General features: G+C 37.9%; 1 protein-coding gene across 3 annotated transcripts; it reads left to right on the top strand.

Moving 5' to 3' along the window:
* Window positions 1-446: 446 nt before the first annotated feature.
* Window positions 447-11,907, top strand: traip (TRAF-interacting protein). Of its 3 annotated transcripts, none has more exons than XM_028447517.1 (16): window positions 447-626; window positions 833-969; window positions 1,044-1,101; window positions 2,963-3,046; window positions 3,144-3,183; window positions 3,266-3,393; window positions 3,479-3,573; window positions 4,134-4,247; window positions 6,806-6,893; window positions 7,557-7,646; window positions 7,730-7,818; window positions 7,894-8,049; window positions 8,115-8,160; window positions 8,945-9,052; window positions 10,021-10,071; window positions 11,349-11,907. In XM_028447517.1, the coding sequence occupies exons 2-16, from the start codon at window positions 872-874 to the stop codon at window positions 11,457-11,459; spliced, it is 1,356 nt and encodes a 451-aa protein (XP_028303318.1). In that variant the 5' UTR covers window positions 447-626; window positions 833-871; the 3' UTR covers window positions 11,460-11,907. The 3 variants fall into 3 exon arrangements, with proteins under 3 accessions (XP_028303318.1, XP_028303319.1, XP_028303317.1); XM_028447518.1 differs by having other exon boundaries at window positions 830-969; window positions 3,485-3,573; XM_028447516.1 differs by having other exon boundaries at window positions 830-969.
* Window positions 11,908-14,038: the final 2,131 nt, after the last annotated feature.

The following is a 14,038-nucleotide window of genomic DNA, read 5'->3' as shown; positions in this document are numbered from 1 at the left end:
AAAAAAAAAATGTAATAAGGCTCTGCGCAAAACCCGTGGGTGGCGTTTAATAAAAGCGAAGAAGAAGAAGAATTATTTTGATTTTTACAAACACACTTTATTTACAATTACATTATTTGCATTTATTCACATTTACATACCTAGAAAAAGGAATCAATACATTTAGAAAATAAAATAGAAAATAAATAAATGTCAGGGTCTGAGTTCACATCGTACTGAGATTGTGTATGCACATGCGCGCTACAGAAAAATGAATTTTTGCAAAAAAATAAAAATAATAAATTTTTGTTTATTTTTGTTCTCAAAGTGAACGGACGCATATTTTACTTGTTTTTTGGATTATGTTAGGGTTATGGTTATGATTATAATCTCAGTACGGAGGTAAACTCGGAGCAGAAGGGGGCGGTAATGCGTCATTAGGCTGAATGCGAACTACCATAAAACACGAAGAAGAAGAAGAAGCGTCTGTTGATATTTATGGTTACAGATGGAAGCTGAGTTTTGATAAACTGCACTTATTTGGTAGTTTTCACTTGGTTGTGGCTTCAAAACGTGTGTTTTCCATAACACTGGGGATGATTAATTATATAACAGAGAGCTCTGCAGTCACATAACATCATAGTTCCGTAAGTATGGCGACTGGCGGGAAATTTGCAATTTAATTTGGCAGATGTTTTTGTCCAAAGCGACCAAGAATTTAGAGTGGAGGGGAAAATGATGCCTTTTTTAACATAATGTAACAACGCGATCACAGCTAAACAGCCTATAACATTGCTAACGAATGGAACTACAAAATGTGTAGTAACTTTGCTTCTTGGTTTGACGTCAGCAGGTGGACCAGTGTTACCAGTGAGTCGGTACCAGTACCACCATGCCGATCCGAGCCAACTGCACTATCTGCTCAGACTACTTCGATCACTCCAGAGATGTGGCTGCTATCCACTGTGGACACACTTTCCATTATGAATGGTTAGTTAGTAGTTTAGCTAAACGCTGGTTTAACGTGTGTGCTCTGACTCTTCTTCTCTGTTTTCTACCCTCAGTCTTCTTCAGTGGTTTCAGACAGCTCCAACAAAAACATGTCCACAGTGCAGGAAACAGGTAGAGAACATTTATGTCAGCATTCAGAATCATGGCCATCATCAGCGTAGCACAAGATGGTGTTTGTTGTTGTTCTGTGGGTTTTCTGTCATGTTTGTACATTTATGTTGTCATTTTGTGTGTTTTTATCATCGTTTTGTATATTTTTCAGTCATTTATTTGTAGTCTTACTGGGTGTTTTTCTATTGTTTCTATGTGCTTTGTTAACATTCTGTATTATTTTTTGTTTTTGTGTATTTTTGTTGTTGTTTATAGTTTTTCAGGTTTTTTAGATGTATTTTGTTATCGTTCTGTATTATTGTTGTCCTGTTAATTTTGTGTATTTGTGTTATCATACTTTATATTTTTCAGTTTTGGAGAAAAAAAAAACATTTTTGTTGTCGTTCTGTATAGTGTTTGTATTTATTTTTTTGTGTATTTTTGCCATCTTGTATATTTTTGTGTTATTCTGTTGTCGTGATTTGTATTTTTCTGAGGGTTTTGTGTGTATTTTTCAGTTGTTTATTTGTAGTCATATTGTGTGCTTTTGGAATAGTTTTGTGTATTTTTCAGATTTTTGTCTCTTTTTGAAGTAATTTTGTTGTCATTCTGTATTGATGTTTTTTTCTTTTTGTGTTTATTTTTGTGTATTTGTGTTGTCATGCTTTATATTTTTCATTTTTTTAAAAAAATATTTTTTGTCATTCTGTACAGTCGTTATTTTTTGTTGTCTTTTCTATTTTTGTGTTGTTTTGTCGTAGCTTCTATTTTTGGGTGTATTTGCTTGTTTTGTGTGTATTTTTTGTTGTCATTTTGTATAGTTGCTTGTTCGTTTTGTATGTTTTTAATGTTTTTCTATATATTTTTCTGTTTGTTTTTTTGTTTCCATTCTGTCTTTTTATCCCTGCCACGAAGTAGGTTTGAGCGCCGTCCGTGCGTCTGAGGTTAAGTGCTTTTCTCAGAAACTGTTTAAGATACGATAACCAAATTTGGTTTGTGGCTTCAGGGCATCAATACCTCGATGGAGTTTGAAACTCAGATGTCCGCCAGCAGGTGTCACTATAACCAAGGTCAACGCGATTTGGTCTTTAACTCCCACACCCTATGTCGCACATTCTAAAACCTCTTATCCATAGATTCCTTGAATAGCACTGAATCAGCTAAGCTAGGCCACACCCATTTCCGCTTAAAGTTTTGTGTTGCAAAATTGCAAATACTGCAAAACCTACTTTTTCTAACTCCACCTTGGGGTTTTGTCCAATCAGCGTGAAACGTGGCACGTAGAGTCTTCAGTTGGACCTGATCTAAAGTTGAGGAAATAATTTTGTTCGGTCAAAATATGCGCAAATTATTAATGAATAAAATTTTTATACTAGCTTTAAAAACAAGAACTGTTGCATATCTCGGTCAAAATAATTGCTATCAGCACCAAATCTGAGATCCATGGTTGTCATGTGACTGAGGGTATGAGCCACATTTGAATAATTTAGGCCACTAGGGGGTGCTGCAAATATGGGATATTTATAGCTCTTAATTTGCAAGACTGATTTTTACCAAATTTGGTAGGTATGACCTTGGGTTGCTCCTGAGGCCATATCTCGGAGTTAATTGCGATTGGTCAAAGTGGGCGTGGCTTATTCCAACTTAAAGTATAAATATAACATTTATTTCAGCTGAATTACTATGTTGAGGGCTGTGAAATTTACAGGGTAGATGTGTTTTTGGAATAATTTTATGTATTTTTTTGTCCCTTTTTGTATTTTCCTGTCACTTTGTGTGTATTTGGAGTCATTTTGTTAATTTTTTAAGGGCCACACAAAGTTAGGCCGAGGGCCGCTGCCAGTTTCTGTTGTTTGTGACACAAGGTTGTTGTTGTGTGCAGGTCAGCACCAGGCACATCATCAACAAACTGTTCTTTGACGTTGGTACGGAGGCGGAGTCGACAGCGGACCCCGATAGTCTGCAGGTAGCTTGCTAATGCCACAGGAGGAACATAGACATGCTAATATAGAAGCTAAAGGTTGTTCCTCTCTTTGGTTCTCACTGTGTTTGTTTTGTTTCAGAATGAACTCGATCGGATAAAGGTCGTTTTAAGTAAAGGAGGTAACGACAGTCGATGCCACACATTCTTCATTCAATGAGGAATTATAAACATTGTGAATGATTTCTCTTGTTTCTACCATAGACAGAGAGTGGCGGGACAGGCAGAAGATGGTGGACAGCCTAAAGGAAATGGTAGCAAAGCAGAAAAAAGACCTGGACAGCATGCGGAAGGAGGTGATGGAAAAGGACATGTTGTGTTCTACGCTCAAAGTGAGACCTTCACACACTTTTTATACACCAACACATGCTGCGCGATGTGTTGGCGACGCTGCTAACGTGTGTCGTTCTCACACAGAAACAGATGAAATATCTGGAGACCAAAAACAGCGAGGTTCAGGCTGCCATGGACGAGGTTCGGAGACTCAGGACCAAAATGAAAACCTATGAAAGGTACTGTAAAATCATAGGTCAATGGTTCTCAAACAGAGGTACAGGAGCACATTGCAGGGGTTACTCAGAAAGATTTAACATTTCATTTAAAAATCACCTGGAAATGTTTCTAGTTCCTTTTAGGCAATTTTTGGACAAATTTACAACAAACTGACAGTAATATTGCTCAATAAAATATTATATTTTCTAGTAATTTATTGAAACAGAAGTATGATAAAATGGCCTTTACATCATGAAATAATCCTGACAGGAGACAATAACTAGCTACATTTTAAAAAGAAAACCGTATTTACTTACTATTGAAGTAGTTTTATAAAAGTTGCATTGATATATATATTTTTAGGAGAGCCCACTGTTCCACACTGAAAACGCATATGAAATTATGGAGAGGATTGTAATGATGTGAAGATGTAAATGGTAAAAATGTGAAGTGGGTACATACACAGGACAAAAAGATTGGGAAACACAATCGTAGGTCAATGCTGGATGTAGGAGAAACAAACCTCACTCTCTGCCGTCTGTGTTCTCTCATACTGTACGTGTGTGATGTTTGTGTGCAGCTTGGACGTGGTGCTACAGGGCCAGAGATCAGAGGTGGAGTCAATGATCGCTGACATGGGCGTCAGTCAGGCAGCGGTGGAGCAGCTCTCCATCTACTGCATCTCACTCAAAAAGTAAGTCTCACTGCAGCTTTAAAGGATGTGCACTACTTTACTTTTGAAGCCCAAAAGGCTTGTATAAAAGGACCACCCCTTTCAATAAATATGAATTAAAAATCAAAAAAAAATACAAAATTAAAACACATATACTGATTTATTTGCTGTATAACATAAAAACATATGTAAACGCTTTATAAACAAGCAAGGCAAGTGAAATTCTGTTGTATGGGAACGCTTTGGGTTTGATGATGAAGACCTAGAGCCAAGAGACGCATCACATGCAAGAACTGATTTGTTTGTGTAAAAGTGAACATTCTTGATTTTAGGGTTTGGAAAATTGTATTCATATTTAAAGAATATTTTTTACATTGTTTTGTACAAAAATAAATCACTTTTGGTTGACAAATAATCATGATTTCAATTATGGCTAAAATAATCATGATTATACATTTTTCTATTATCGATCAGCCCTAATATATATATATACAGGTAAAAGCCAGTGAATTAGAATATTTAGAAAAACTTGATTTATTTCAGTAATTGCATTCAAAAGGTGTAACTTGTACATTATATTTATTCATTGCACACAGACTGATGCATTCAAATGTTTATTTCATTTAATTTTGATGATTTGAAGTGGCAACAAATGAAAATCCAAAATTCCGTGTGTCACAAAATTAGAATATTACTTAAGGCTGATACAAAAAAGGGATTTTTAGAAATGTTGGCCAACTGAAAAGTATGAAAATGAAAAATATGAGCATGTACAATACTCAATACTTGGTTGGAGCTCCTTTTGCCTCAATTACTGCGTTAATGCGGCGTGGCATGGAGTCCATGAGTTTCTGGCACTGTTCGGGTGTTATGAGAGCCCAGGTTGCCCTGATAGTGGCCTTCAACTCCTCTGCGTTTTTGGGTCTGGCATTCTGCATCTTCCTTTTCACAATACCCCACAGATTTTCTATGGGGCTAAGGTCAGGGGAGTTGGCTGGCCAATTTAGAACAGAAATACCATGGTCCGTAAACCAGGCACGGGTAGATTTTGCGCTGTGTGCAGGCGCCAAGTCCTGTTGGAACTTGAAATCTCCATCTCCATAGAGCAGGTCAGCAGCAGGAAGCATGAAGTGCTCTAAAACTTGCTGGTATACGGCTGCGTTGACCCTGGATCTCAGGAAACAGAGTGGGCCGACACCAGCAGATGACATGGCACCCCAAACCATCACTGATGGTGGAAACTTTACACTAGACTTCAGGCAACGTGGATCCTGTGCCTCTCCTGTCCTCCTCCAGACTCTGGGACCTCGATTTCCAAAGGAAATGCAAAATTTGCTTTCGTCAGAAAACATGACTTTGGACCACTCAGCAGCAGTCCAGCTCTTTTTTTCCTTAGCCCAGGTGAGACGCTTTTCGCGCTGTTTCTTGGTCAACAGTGGCTTGACACGAGGTATGCGGCAGTTGAAACCCATGTCTTTCAAGCGTCTCTTGGTGGTGGATCTTGAAGCACTGACTCCAGCAGCTGTCCACTCCTTGTGAATCTCCCCCACATTCTTGAATGGGTTTTTTTTCACAATCCTGACCAGGGCGCGGTGATCCCTATTGCTTGTACACTTTTTCTGACCACAGTTGTTCCTTCCCTTTGCCTCTCCATTAATGTGTTTGGACACAGAGCTCTGAGAACAGCCAGCCTCTTCAGCAATAACTTTTTGTGTCTTTCCCTCCTTGTGCAATGTGTCGATGGTCGCCTTTTGGACAGCTGAGTATTGTACATGCTCATATTTTTCATTTTCATACTTTTCAGTTGGCCAACATTTCTAAAAATCCCTTTTTTGTATCAGCCTTAAGTAATATTCTAATTTTGTGACACACGGAATTTTGGATTTTCATTTGTTGCCACTTCAAATCATCAAAATTAAATGAAATAAACATTTGAATGCATCAGTCTGTGTGCAATGAATAAATATAATGTACAAGTTACACCTTTTGAATGCAATTACTGAAATAAATCAAGTTTTTCTAATATTCTAATTCACTGGCTTTACCTGTATATACATACATATATTCATACACATGCAAATACAAACATACATACATGTGGTTTGTAATTATGGTGAAAAGGCATAGTTAATTATAGGCATAATAATTATTATAATTTCTTATTTAATTATTATAATTTTATGTATATTATTTATTTCATTATTATTATTAATGACAATTCTAATTCATACATTAGTATTAATTATTTATTGTCATTTATTTTATTATTATTAATTGTATTTTTTTAAATGTATTTTCATTATAATTTTTATTTTATTATTTATTTATTTTTGCAGGTATTTCACTGTATCCAATATCAATATTAGATCGAGACACCCTTAGCTTTATGTATTTATTTATTTTTATTTGAGTGAGACAGTGTGTATTAATGTACAACTGAAGTTGTAAATATACCAGATTTAGCCAAAACGCCAGATTTAAATCCAACTCCTCAGCAGCTCCCTGCACGTTAAACTGAGGAAACCCTGCCTCCTACAGGTGAGATCAAACCTTTGTTCTTCTTCTTTTGTTTTTCTCAGAGAGTACGACAGTCTGAAAGGAAGCCTGAGGTCTTCAAACGACATGTGTGAGAAGCTGAAGAGAGAAGTTCTGTCGACAAATAACAAGGTAAGCGCTCACTCTCTCACTCACTCTATCACTCACTCACTCCATCACTCACTCACTCCAGCACGCACGCACGCCAGCACGCAGCACGCGAGCACGCAGCCAGCACGCACGCAGCACGCAGCAGCACGCACGCCAGCACGCGCGCACGCACGCGAGCACGCACGCACGCACACGCACGCCAGCACGCACGCCAGCACGCGCGCACGCACGCGCACGCAGCACGCCAGCACGCACGCCAGCACGCAGCACGCACGCGCGCACGCACGCAGCACGCACGCCAGCGCGAGCACGCACGAGCACGCACGCCAGCACGCACGCCATCGCGCACGCACGCGCGCACGCACGCACGCGAGCACGCACGCACGCGCGCACGCACTGCACTCACTCACGTCACGCATCACGCACGCACTCACTCAGCACGCACTCACTCCATCACTCACGCACGCTCGCACTCTCGCACTCAGCACGCACGCACTCGCATCACTCACTCACTCACTCACTCACTCACTCACTCTATCACTCTATCACTCTATCACTCTATCACTCTATCACTCACTCTATCACTCTATCACTCTATCACTCTATCACTCACTCTATCACTCTCTCACTCTATCACTCTATCACTCTATCACTCTATCACTTTATTTTTTTCTGTCACTTCAGATGCAGAAAGCAACTCTGGAGGTGAAACAGACCAAGGAGAACATGCAATCCCTGCAGAAGGATCTGACCAGCGCTGACCATGAAATCTCTGTACGTCTGCTAAGCGTGGGGTTGGGGTGTTTGGGGGTACAGACGTGTTTTCTTTGTAATGACTGCATGTGATTCCTCCACAGAGTCTAAAGAAGAAGGTGGAGTTCCTCCAGAAGACTCTGAGCACTCCGACACGGACCAACGAGGTCCTGAACCGTCTGGTCTTTGAAAGGTGCGACCATCAAACATCTCCTCACACTTTAACACCAAGGCCTTTGACTCACCAACGCCTCTGATCACCTGTTAGCCCCGCCCCCGTGGAGCTGAAGCAGCCTCACCTGCACCGACCCAAAGACAGCGACGACATCGACCTCAACGTCACCTTTGACGTCACGACTCCAGACGACGTTTCCAAGAGGCCGTCACAGACGCTGTGGAAGAAGATGCGTCTGGATACGACCGAGTAGGTTTTTCTGCAGATTATTTATTTCATCTGTCGACTGAATAAACTTATCGTTTATTTTTCAGGACGTCTGCGTCTAAACTGGGAGAGAAATCCTCAACTTTCAAAAAGGTACGTTTGGACAGAACCGGATTAGAGCCAGTTTTCATAGAGAAAAGAATTTTGGGCAAATCAAGAATTAAGTCAAAATGTCGAGATTAAAGTTGAAATTTTGAGAATAAAATCAAAATGACGAGATTAAAGTTGAAATATAAAGTCGGGATTAAAGTCGAAATTTTGAAATAAAACTCAAAATACAATATTGTAGTAAAAGTTGAAAGTTTGCTATGAAAGTGAAATCTATGGAAGAGGATTAGGGCCAATTTTCATAGAGAAAATAATCTTGAACAAATCAAGAATGAAGTCAAAATGTCAAGAATAAAGTTGGAATATAATGTCAAAATTAAAGTCGAAAAGACAAGATTAAAGTCGATAAATCAAGAATAAAGTAGAAATTAAATTTAAGTTGAAATTTTGAGAATAAAGTTGAAATATTATGTTGAGATTAAAGTTGAAACGAGATTAAAATCGAAATGAAGTAACTGAGAATATAGTTTAAATGTCGAGAGTAAAGTTGAAATATAATATTAAGATTAAAGTCGAAAAAACGAGAATAAAGTTGAAAAGTCGAGATTAAAGTTGAAAAAACTAGATTATCGTCAATTACAAATTCTAATCTCAAGTATATATTTCAATTTAATATTTGATTTGCCTAAAATAATTTTCTCCATCAAAATTGACCCTAATCCTTTTCCGTACGTATGGAATCGTCAAAAGTCAGGTTTATTTTAAAGTCTGAGTCAGCAGAATTAAAATAATCCAAGTTGTGATTGATTGATTGATTGATTGTTTTTAGGCTCGAGATGAAGAAGCGACTCTGGATCCTTTCGTGAGGAACTCACTCCTGTTCAGAAAGAAGACTTTTGGTGGAATGTTGGACCCTCAGAGGAAAGCAGGAACGACTGTAAGTGTGATGATATGTTTAATATCTCTGGTACTAGGGCTGGGCGATATATCGAGATTCAAGATATATTGAGTTTTCTATTTTGGTGATATAGAAAATTACAATATCGATATATATCATTTTACACCTTATTTTGTTATAGAAACAAGCCACACTACAGAACTCACTCACACGTGCTGTCCCTTAGAGCAGAAAAAAAAACTAAAGTGGCAAATATTGTGCAGCAGTTTGTTAAAAAAGCAAATTTAACCTAGAATTGTCTTTCTGGTCAGACCTTATTTGAAGTAAAGTTATGGAGATTTATATCGTATATCGTCATTTTGATAAAAGATATTGAGATATGCGTTTTGGTCCACATCGCCCAGCTCTATCTGGTATGGTGTACATTTCAGAACAGACCAAACCTCTGTCAGACGATACAGCATCACTTGTCAAACCAAATGTCGTCAAATGGAATGTCCTCAGGCTTCAAAATAATAGTCATCAGACTCAAACACAACATGCCATTTTATTTTGAAGGAACTGGAAGTACACATGACAAATTAAGTTGAAAAGCTCTTCTTTCCTTTTTTCTTAATAGTTTAAATATATATGAATGTATTGTTTGATTAATAAATACATATTTAAATGAAATGTTGATGTATCTTATAACCTTTGAAAAAAATAAAATAAAATAACTGCTTTCAACTTCACTCTCGTATCAGAAGCAGCACATATTGATGACGTCATGTTTATTTCCGGTTTATTCCAAATATCATGTCGTGTTTTACGACCTGAGGTAGTTTTATTTGAGGCCGTTTAGTCTGATGACTTTTATTTTGAAGCCTGAGGCCGTTTGGACTGATAAATGACAGAGATTTTAGTGATACCTCACTCTGAGTCCTGAGGATGTCCTAAAATGTACTCCATAGTTTGTGCTGACTCATCCTTTAGTGGTTTGAATAAAACAACGGTTTTCCTCCCCACAGGTCCAAAGTGGTTACGATGGATTAGGAGGACGAACTAAATTCTTCCAGCCTGTATCTTTTTATTTATGATGAGCAATATGAAATCCATACCACATCAAGTCATAGGATATTGATAGTAGGGATACACGATGTTGGTTAACTTCAAAACAAGAGCCCTATTTACAAAAGAGTTGAAAAAAAAAACTAATGGAAGACAAGAAGTGATGCTTTTATTTTGAAAAGGGGATGCTTGCTTTTTAGCTTGAAGCTGGTCCCAGGACCATTTTACATTCCATTTGCAATGCATCATGGGACGGTTGAGTATGACTAGTGTGCCCATCGTGCATACTTATAAAATGTCCTCATATAGTATACTGTACTGTATGTCTCACGTACTTCTCCAGATGCCTTTAAGAAACTATTTTTTGAACAATTCAAACTCATTTTTGCTTATTTTTACCATTTTATTTACAACTACACCAAACTTGACATATTTTAACCTATTTTTATCACCTTTTCTTGCCATATTTTTGCTCCTTTTAATGTATTTTTGCTACATTATTCCCATTTTGCCATTTCTTTATCAAATTTCAAAAGTCTTTTCTGCACATTATTTTCACTTTCCAGACATTTTCAGCATTTAAAAGCTTTTTCCACCTAATGTCATATATGTTGACCCATTATTGTCACTTTTAACCTCTTTTCACCATATTTCATGCTTGTTTTTTGCCAATTTAACCGCATTCACGTCAGTTTAAACTGTTTTTACTTTTTAAATTACATCTATATATATATATATATTAATATATATATATATATTCAAAGCATACAGCCCTTAAATTGTGTATATATATATATATATATATATATATATATATATATATATTCAAAGCATACAGCCCTTAAATTGTCTGCCAGCAAATAAATTTGGCCTTCAGAACAATAACTTCCTGTTGCTGTTTTCGATCTGCAGGCTTTAAACATTTTGTGATTTCATCAATTTACATTATGTGCATTTATTTGATGTTATCTTAAAGGTAATAATGAAACAAGTATTGATAGAAATACTACAAAATATCAAACATAACATACATTAATAACGTGCACATGTCATTTTTAGAAAGTACTTTATTATTGACTTTAGCCCCACCCCCAGCTTTAAGGAGTGAGTCACAGTGAGTGTTTTATTAAAGGTCAAACCTTTCATTGGCTTATGTTATATTATTATTATTATTATTATGTTTTATTTCTGTGTCCGTACTTCATCTTTAACTGATTCCAACAAACACAAAAACATCTTTCAAACACAAACCATGAGTCATTCCTTAACTAAGCCCCTCCCCCTCCAGTCTCCGTTAGCAGAGATTCGTCCGCTCATCAGAGGTAAAAGGAAAAAGGTGGTCAGGCCCCCGCCCCCCAAGGTCGCCACAGCTCTGACTCTGGACTCCTTCCTAGAATAACGACGGGAACATTCATGCAAACAAAGTCACTCACTCACGTGTCGGTGCCTTTGCCTGTTTGGCCTTTAAGAAGAAGTGCATGATGGGACATCTCGTTTTTATTCTGACGTAAGCTGCTCTGCTGTAATTATGTTTGTCAACAACATCAACATTGTAGAATCACTTTTATTATATTTTCTTTTTTGTCAAACAATTAAAAAACCCAATTCTCCCCCTACTCACTCTAGTGTTCATACACATGTGGGATAGTGTCTTTTTAAATTATTTTATTTTTCCTGACAAGATGAACAATAAACTGCATGTGTCTGTTTTGAAGTGGATTGTGTGTAGTTTTAAAGTGTCCTACAGGGGGCAGCACAGCACTGACATGAGCCATATTGACCATAGTTTAACTATTAGTACTACTATAGTAAGCAGGGTTGGGGTCAATTACAACTTGAATACGGTGACTGGCATTTTTTCAAATTACAATTGAAATTAAATGTTTTATTTTTCCCCTAAAAGACAATTACATTCTCAATTACTAAAGTTCCATTACTTTTAATTACAATTACTGAGCCTTCAATAAAAACCCACATAAAACAGGGTTTTTCAACTTCTTTTGTGTGAGGTTGCCTGGAATTTAAATAAGGCTCACTTGAAATGTCTAATAATAATTATGTTTTTTAAATGACTGATTCAAAATATGTAGTTTAAATTTTTTTTCAAAACTAAATCTTAACACAATCTTAAACATTTGTCACTAATCCTGGCTAATCTGTATTTAACAAAGTACCAGTAATCATAAGTAAATCTAAAAGAAATAAAACGTCTTTGGGGTCACCAGAAATGAGTGAAATCAAAACAGGTTCACGACCCCAAAAAAGTTTTGGGAACCACTGCCATAAAACACAACCTTCCTGTTGTGTTAGCTTTCTGTTAGCATCTCCTATGCTAACGGGTTGGTTTTGACGCATGTTTTAAATCAGCCATACTAGTAGAACTAGTAGAAGGAAATAAAATGGATCATAACAAAATCCAGCTCCCTGATTGGTTGGAATATTTCCCAAAGCCAATGGCAAGCCTCAATTGGCTTTCCCCGCCCCTTTGTTAACATATGATGCTTTTGAGTGACACATTTAAAGTCCACTTGTGCACTATTTGAGTACATATACTCCTAATTTAAGCACTAGTAGATCTTAATAATGGTTGATCTCTCATTTATGCTAAAAGCTTTCCATACTCCACATAATACTAGTAGAGCCTGTACTACGAAGCTGGATTTCCTCTTATCGCGCCAATTTCCATGGTAACTTAGTCTGAACACCTAACCCGGTCTGGGCCAGGTAATGCTGCGTTCACATCGAATGCATCTTCTGCGGCACCGGACGCATCTGCTGCACGAAACGTACCGCAGGGTCAAAAAATGTCCCCATTCGCTTCATACGCACGTCTGAAGCAAAGCCCCGCCTACCAGCGACACATCTACCTCGGTGAGTTTCACTGCCTGCTGAAGTGAGGAGCTGCGCTCCTTTTTTTACCTCTCACAAACATAAACCACCAGTGTGATTAGCGGCTTATGCTATGCTAGCTCAGTGCTACAGAGAGAACTTTTACCTGCTACTACCACCTTCTCGCTGAGTCTCCTCCGCGCCAAATCCTTCCTCGTCCGGTCCCGGTTCTAAAGGCCGTGTCATACAGCTCCAGGTGGTCACACACAGCTTCTACTTCATGGTTGAATGGGTGAACAGACCGGTGTCAGTGTTGATGTGACATCATCAACAACAAAGACTCTGATTGGCTTTCGACATGTGAAACAGTCGCAGGAGTTCAATAATTTCTTGCGAATGTGCAGATATGGGTAAAATCGGGAGCGCGCTCGCACGGCCAATGTACTTGACGTGCGGGTCGGACCGCACCGCCGCACAGGGAAGATTTTGCATCTGGGACGCATTTATCCATTGACTTTGTATGTAATCTGGACGTACGGACATTTCGTGACGCATCCGGTGTGAACGCAGCATTATGAAGTGGATCAGATCTCAGCGAGTACTAAAGCCCCGCCTCCTGACCAATCAGTTCTCTTGTAAAATGAGCTGCTCATTGTTAGTAGATCCTGGTTGGTGTGGATCTGACAGCTGTGTTTAGGAAAGAAAGATTATTATTGGAGAAATGAATCCTTTCATTTAGTGATGACATATTTTAGGAAAGATATAAATTTACCTATACGCACAGACGGATTAACTCATTAAATCATTCAAACTTTTTATACTCCCGTACCCCTTCAGACCTTTAACCTGAAGCCATGTACCCCTGCAAACTTAATACAACATAATAATGTAATGTCATTTTTCAACCTTTCGCCTGGAATTCATTGAGGTCCTCTGAAATGTCTAGTAATTTATGATGAAAAAAAAACTGATTAAAAATTCATTTTTTTTTCAAATTATAACACCACAGCGTATAGTATAATTCTAGTTCAAATAAAATGCATCTTGTCACTTTGTGCACAAAACCTGGCAACAACAAACATTATCAAAATCGTATTCTAGAAAAAGAAAAAAAGTCTCTGACGCCGAAAATTTGTGATATTAAAATGG

This window comes from Gouania willdenowi, chromosome 5 (genome assembly GCF_900634775.1).
Source record: "Gouania willdenowi chromosome 5, fGouWil2.1, whole genome shotgun sequence".
Classification (NCBI taxonomy): Eukaryota; Metazoa; Chordata; class Actinopteri; order Blenniiformes; family Gobiesocidae; genus Gouania; species Gouania willdenowi.
The sequence above is the reverse complement of the archived record's forward strand: the minus strand, read 5'-3'. Positions and strand labels throughout refer to the sequence as shown.

Bases quoted from the DNA above. Each gene is read 5' to 3' on its own strand.
- traip (XM_028447517.1), top strand. From the start codon at position 872: ATGCCGATCCGAGCCAACTGCACTATCTGCTCAGACTACTTCGATCAC. The intron at 3,184-3,265 runs GTAACGACAGTC...TTTCTACCATAG, and splicing joins GGTCGTTTTAAGTAAAGGAG to ACAGAGAGTGGCGGGACAGG. The intron at 6,894-7,556 runs GTAAGCGCTCAC...CTGTCACTTCAG, and splicing joins TTCTGTCGACAAATAACAAG to ATGCAGAAAGCAACTCTGGA.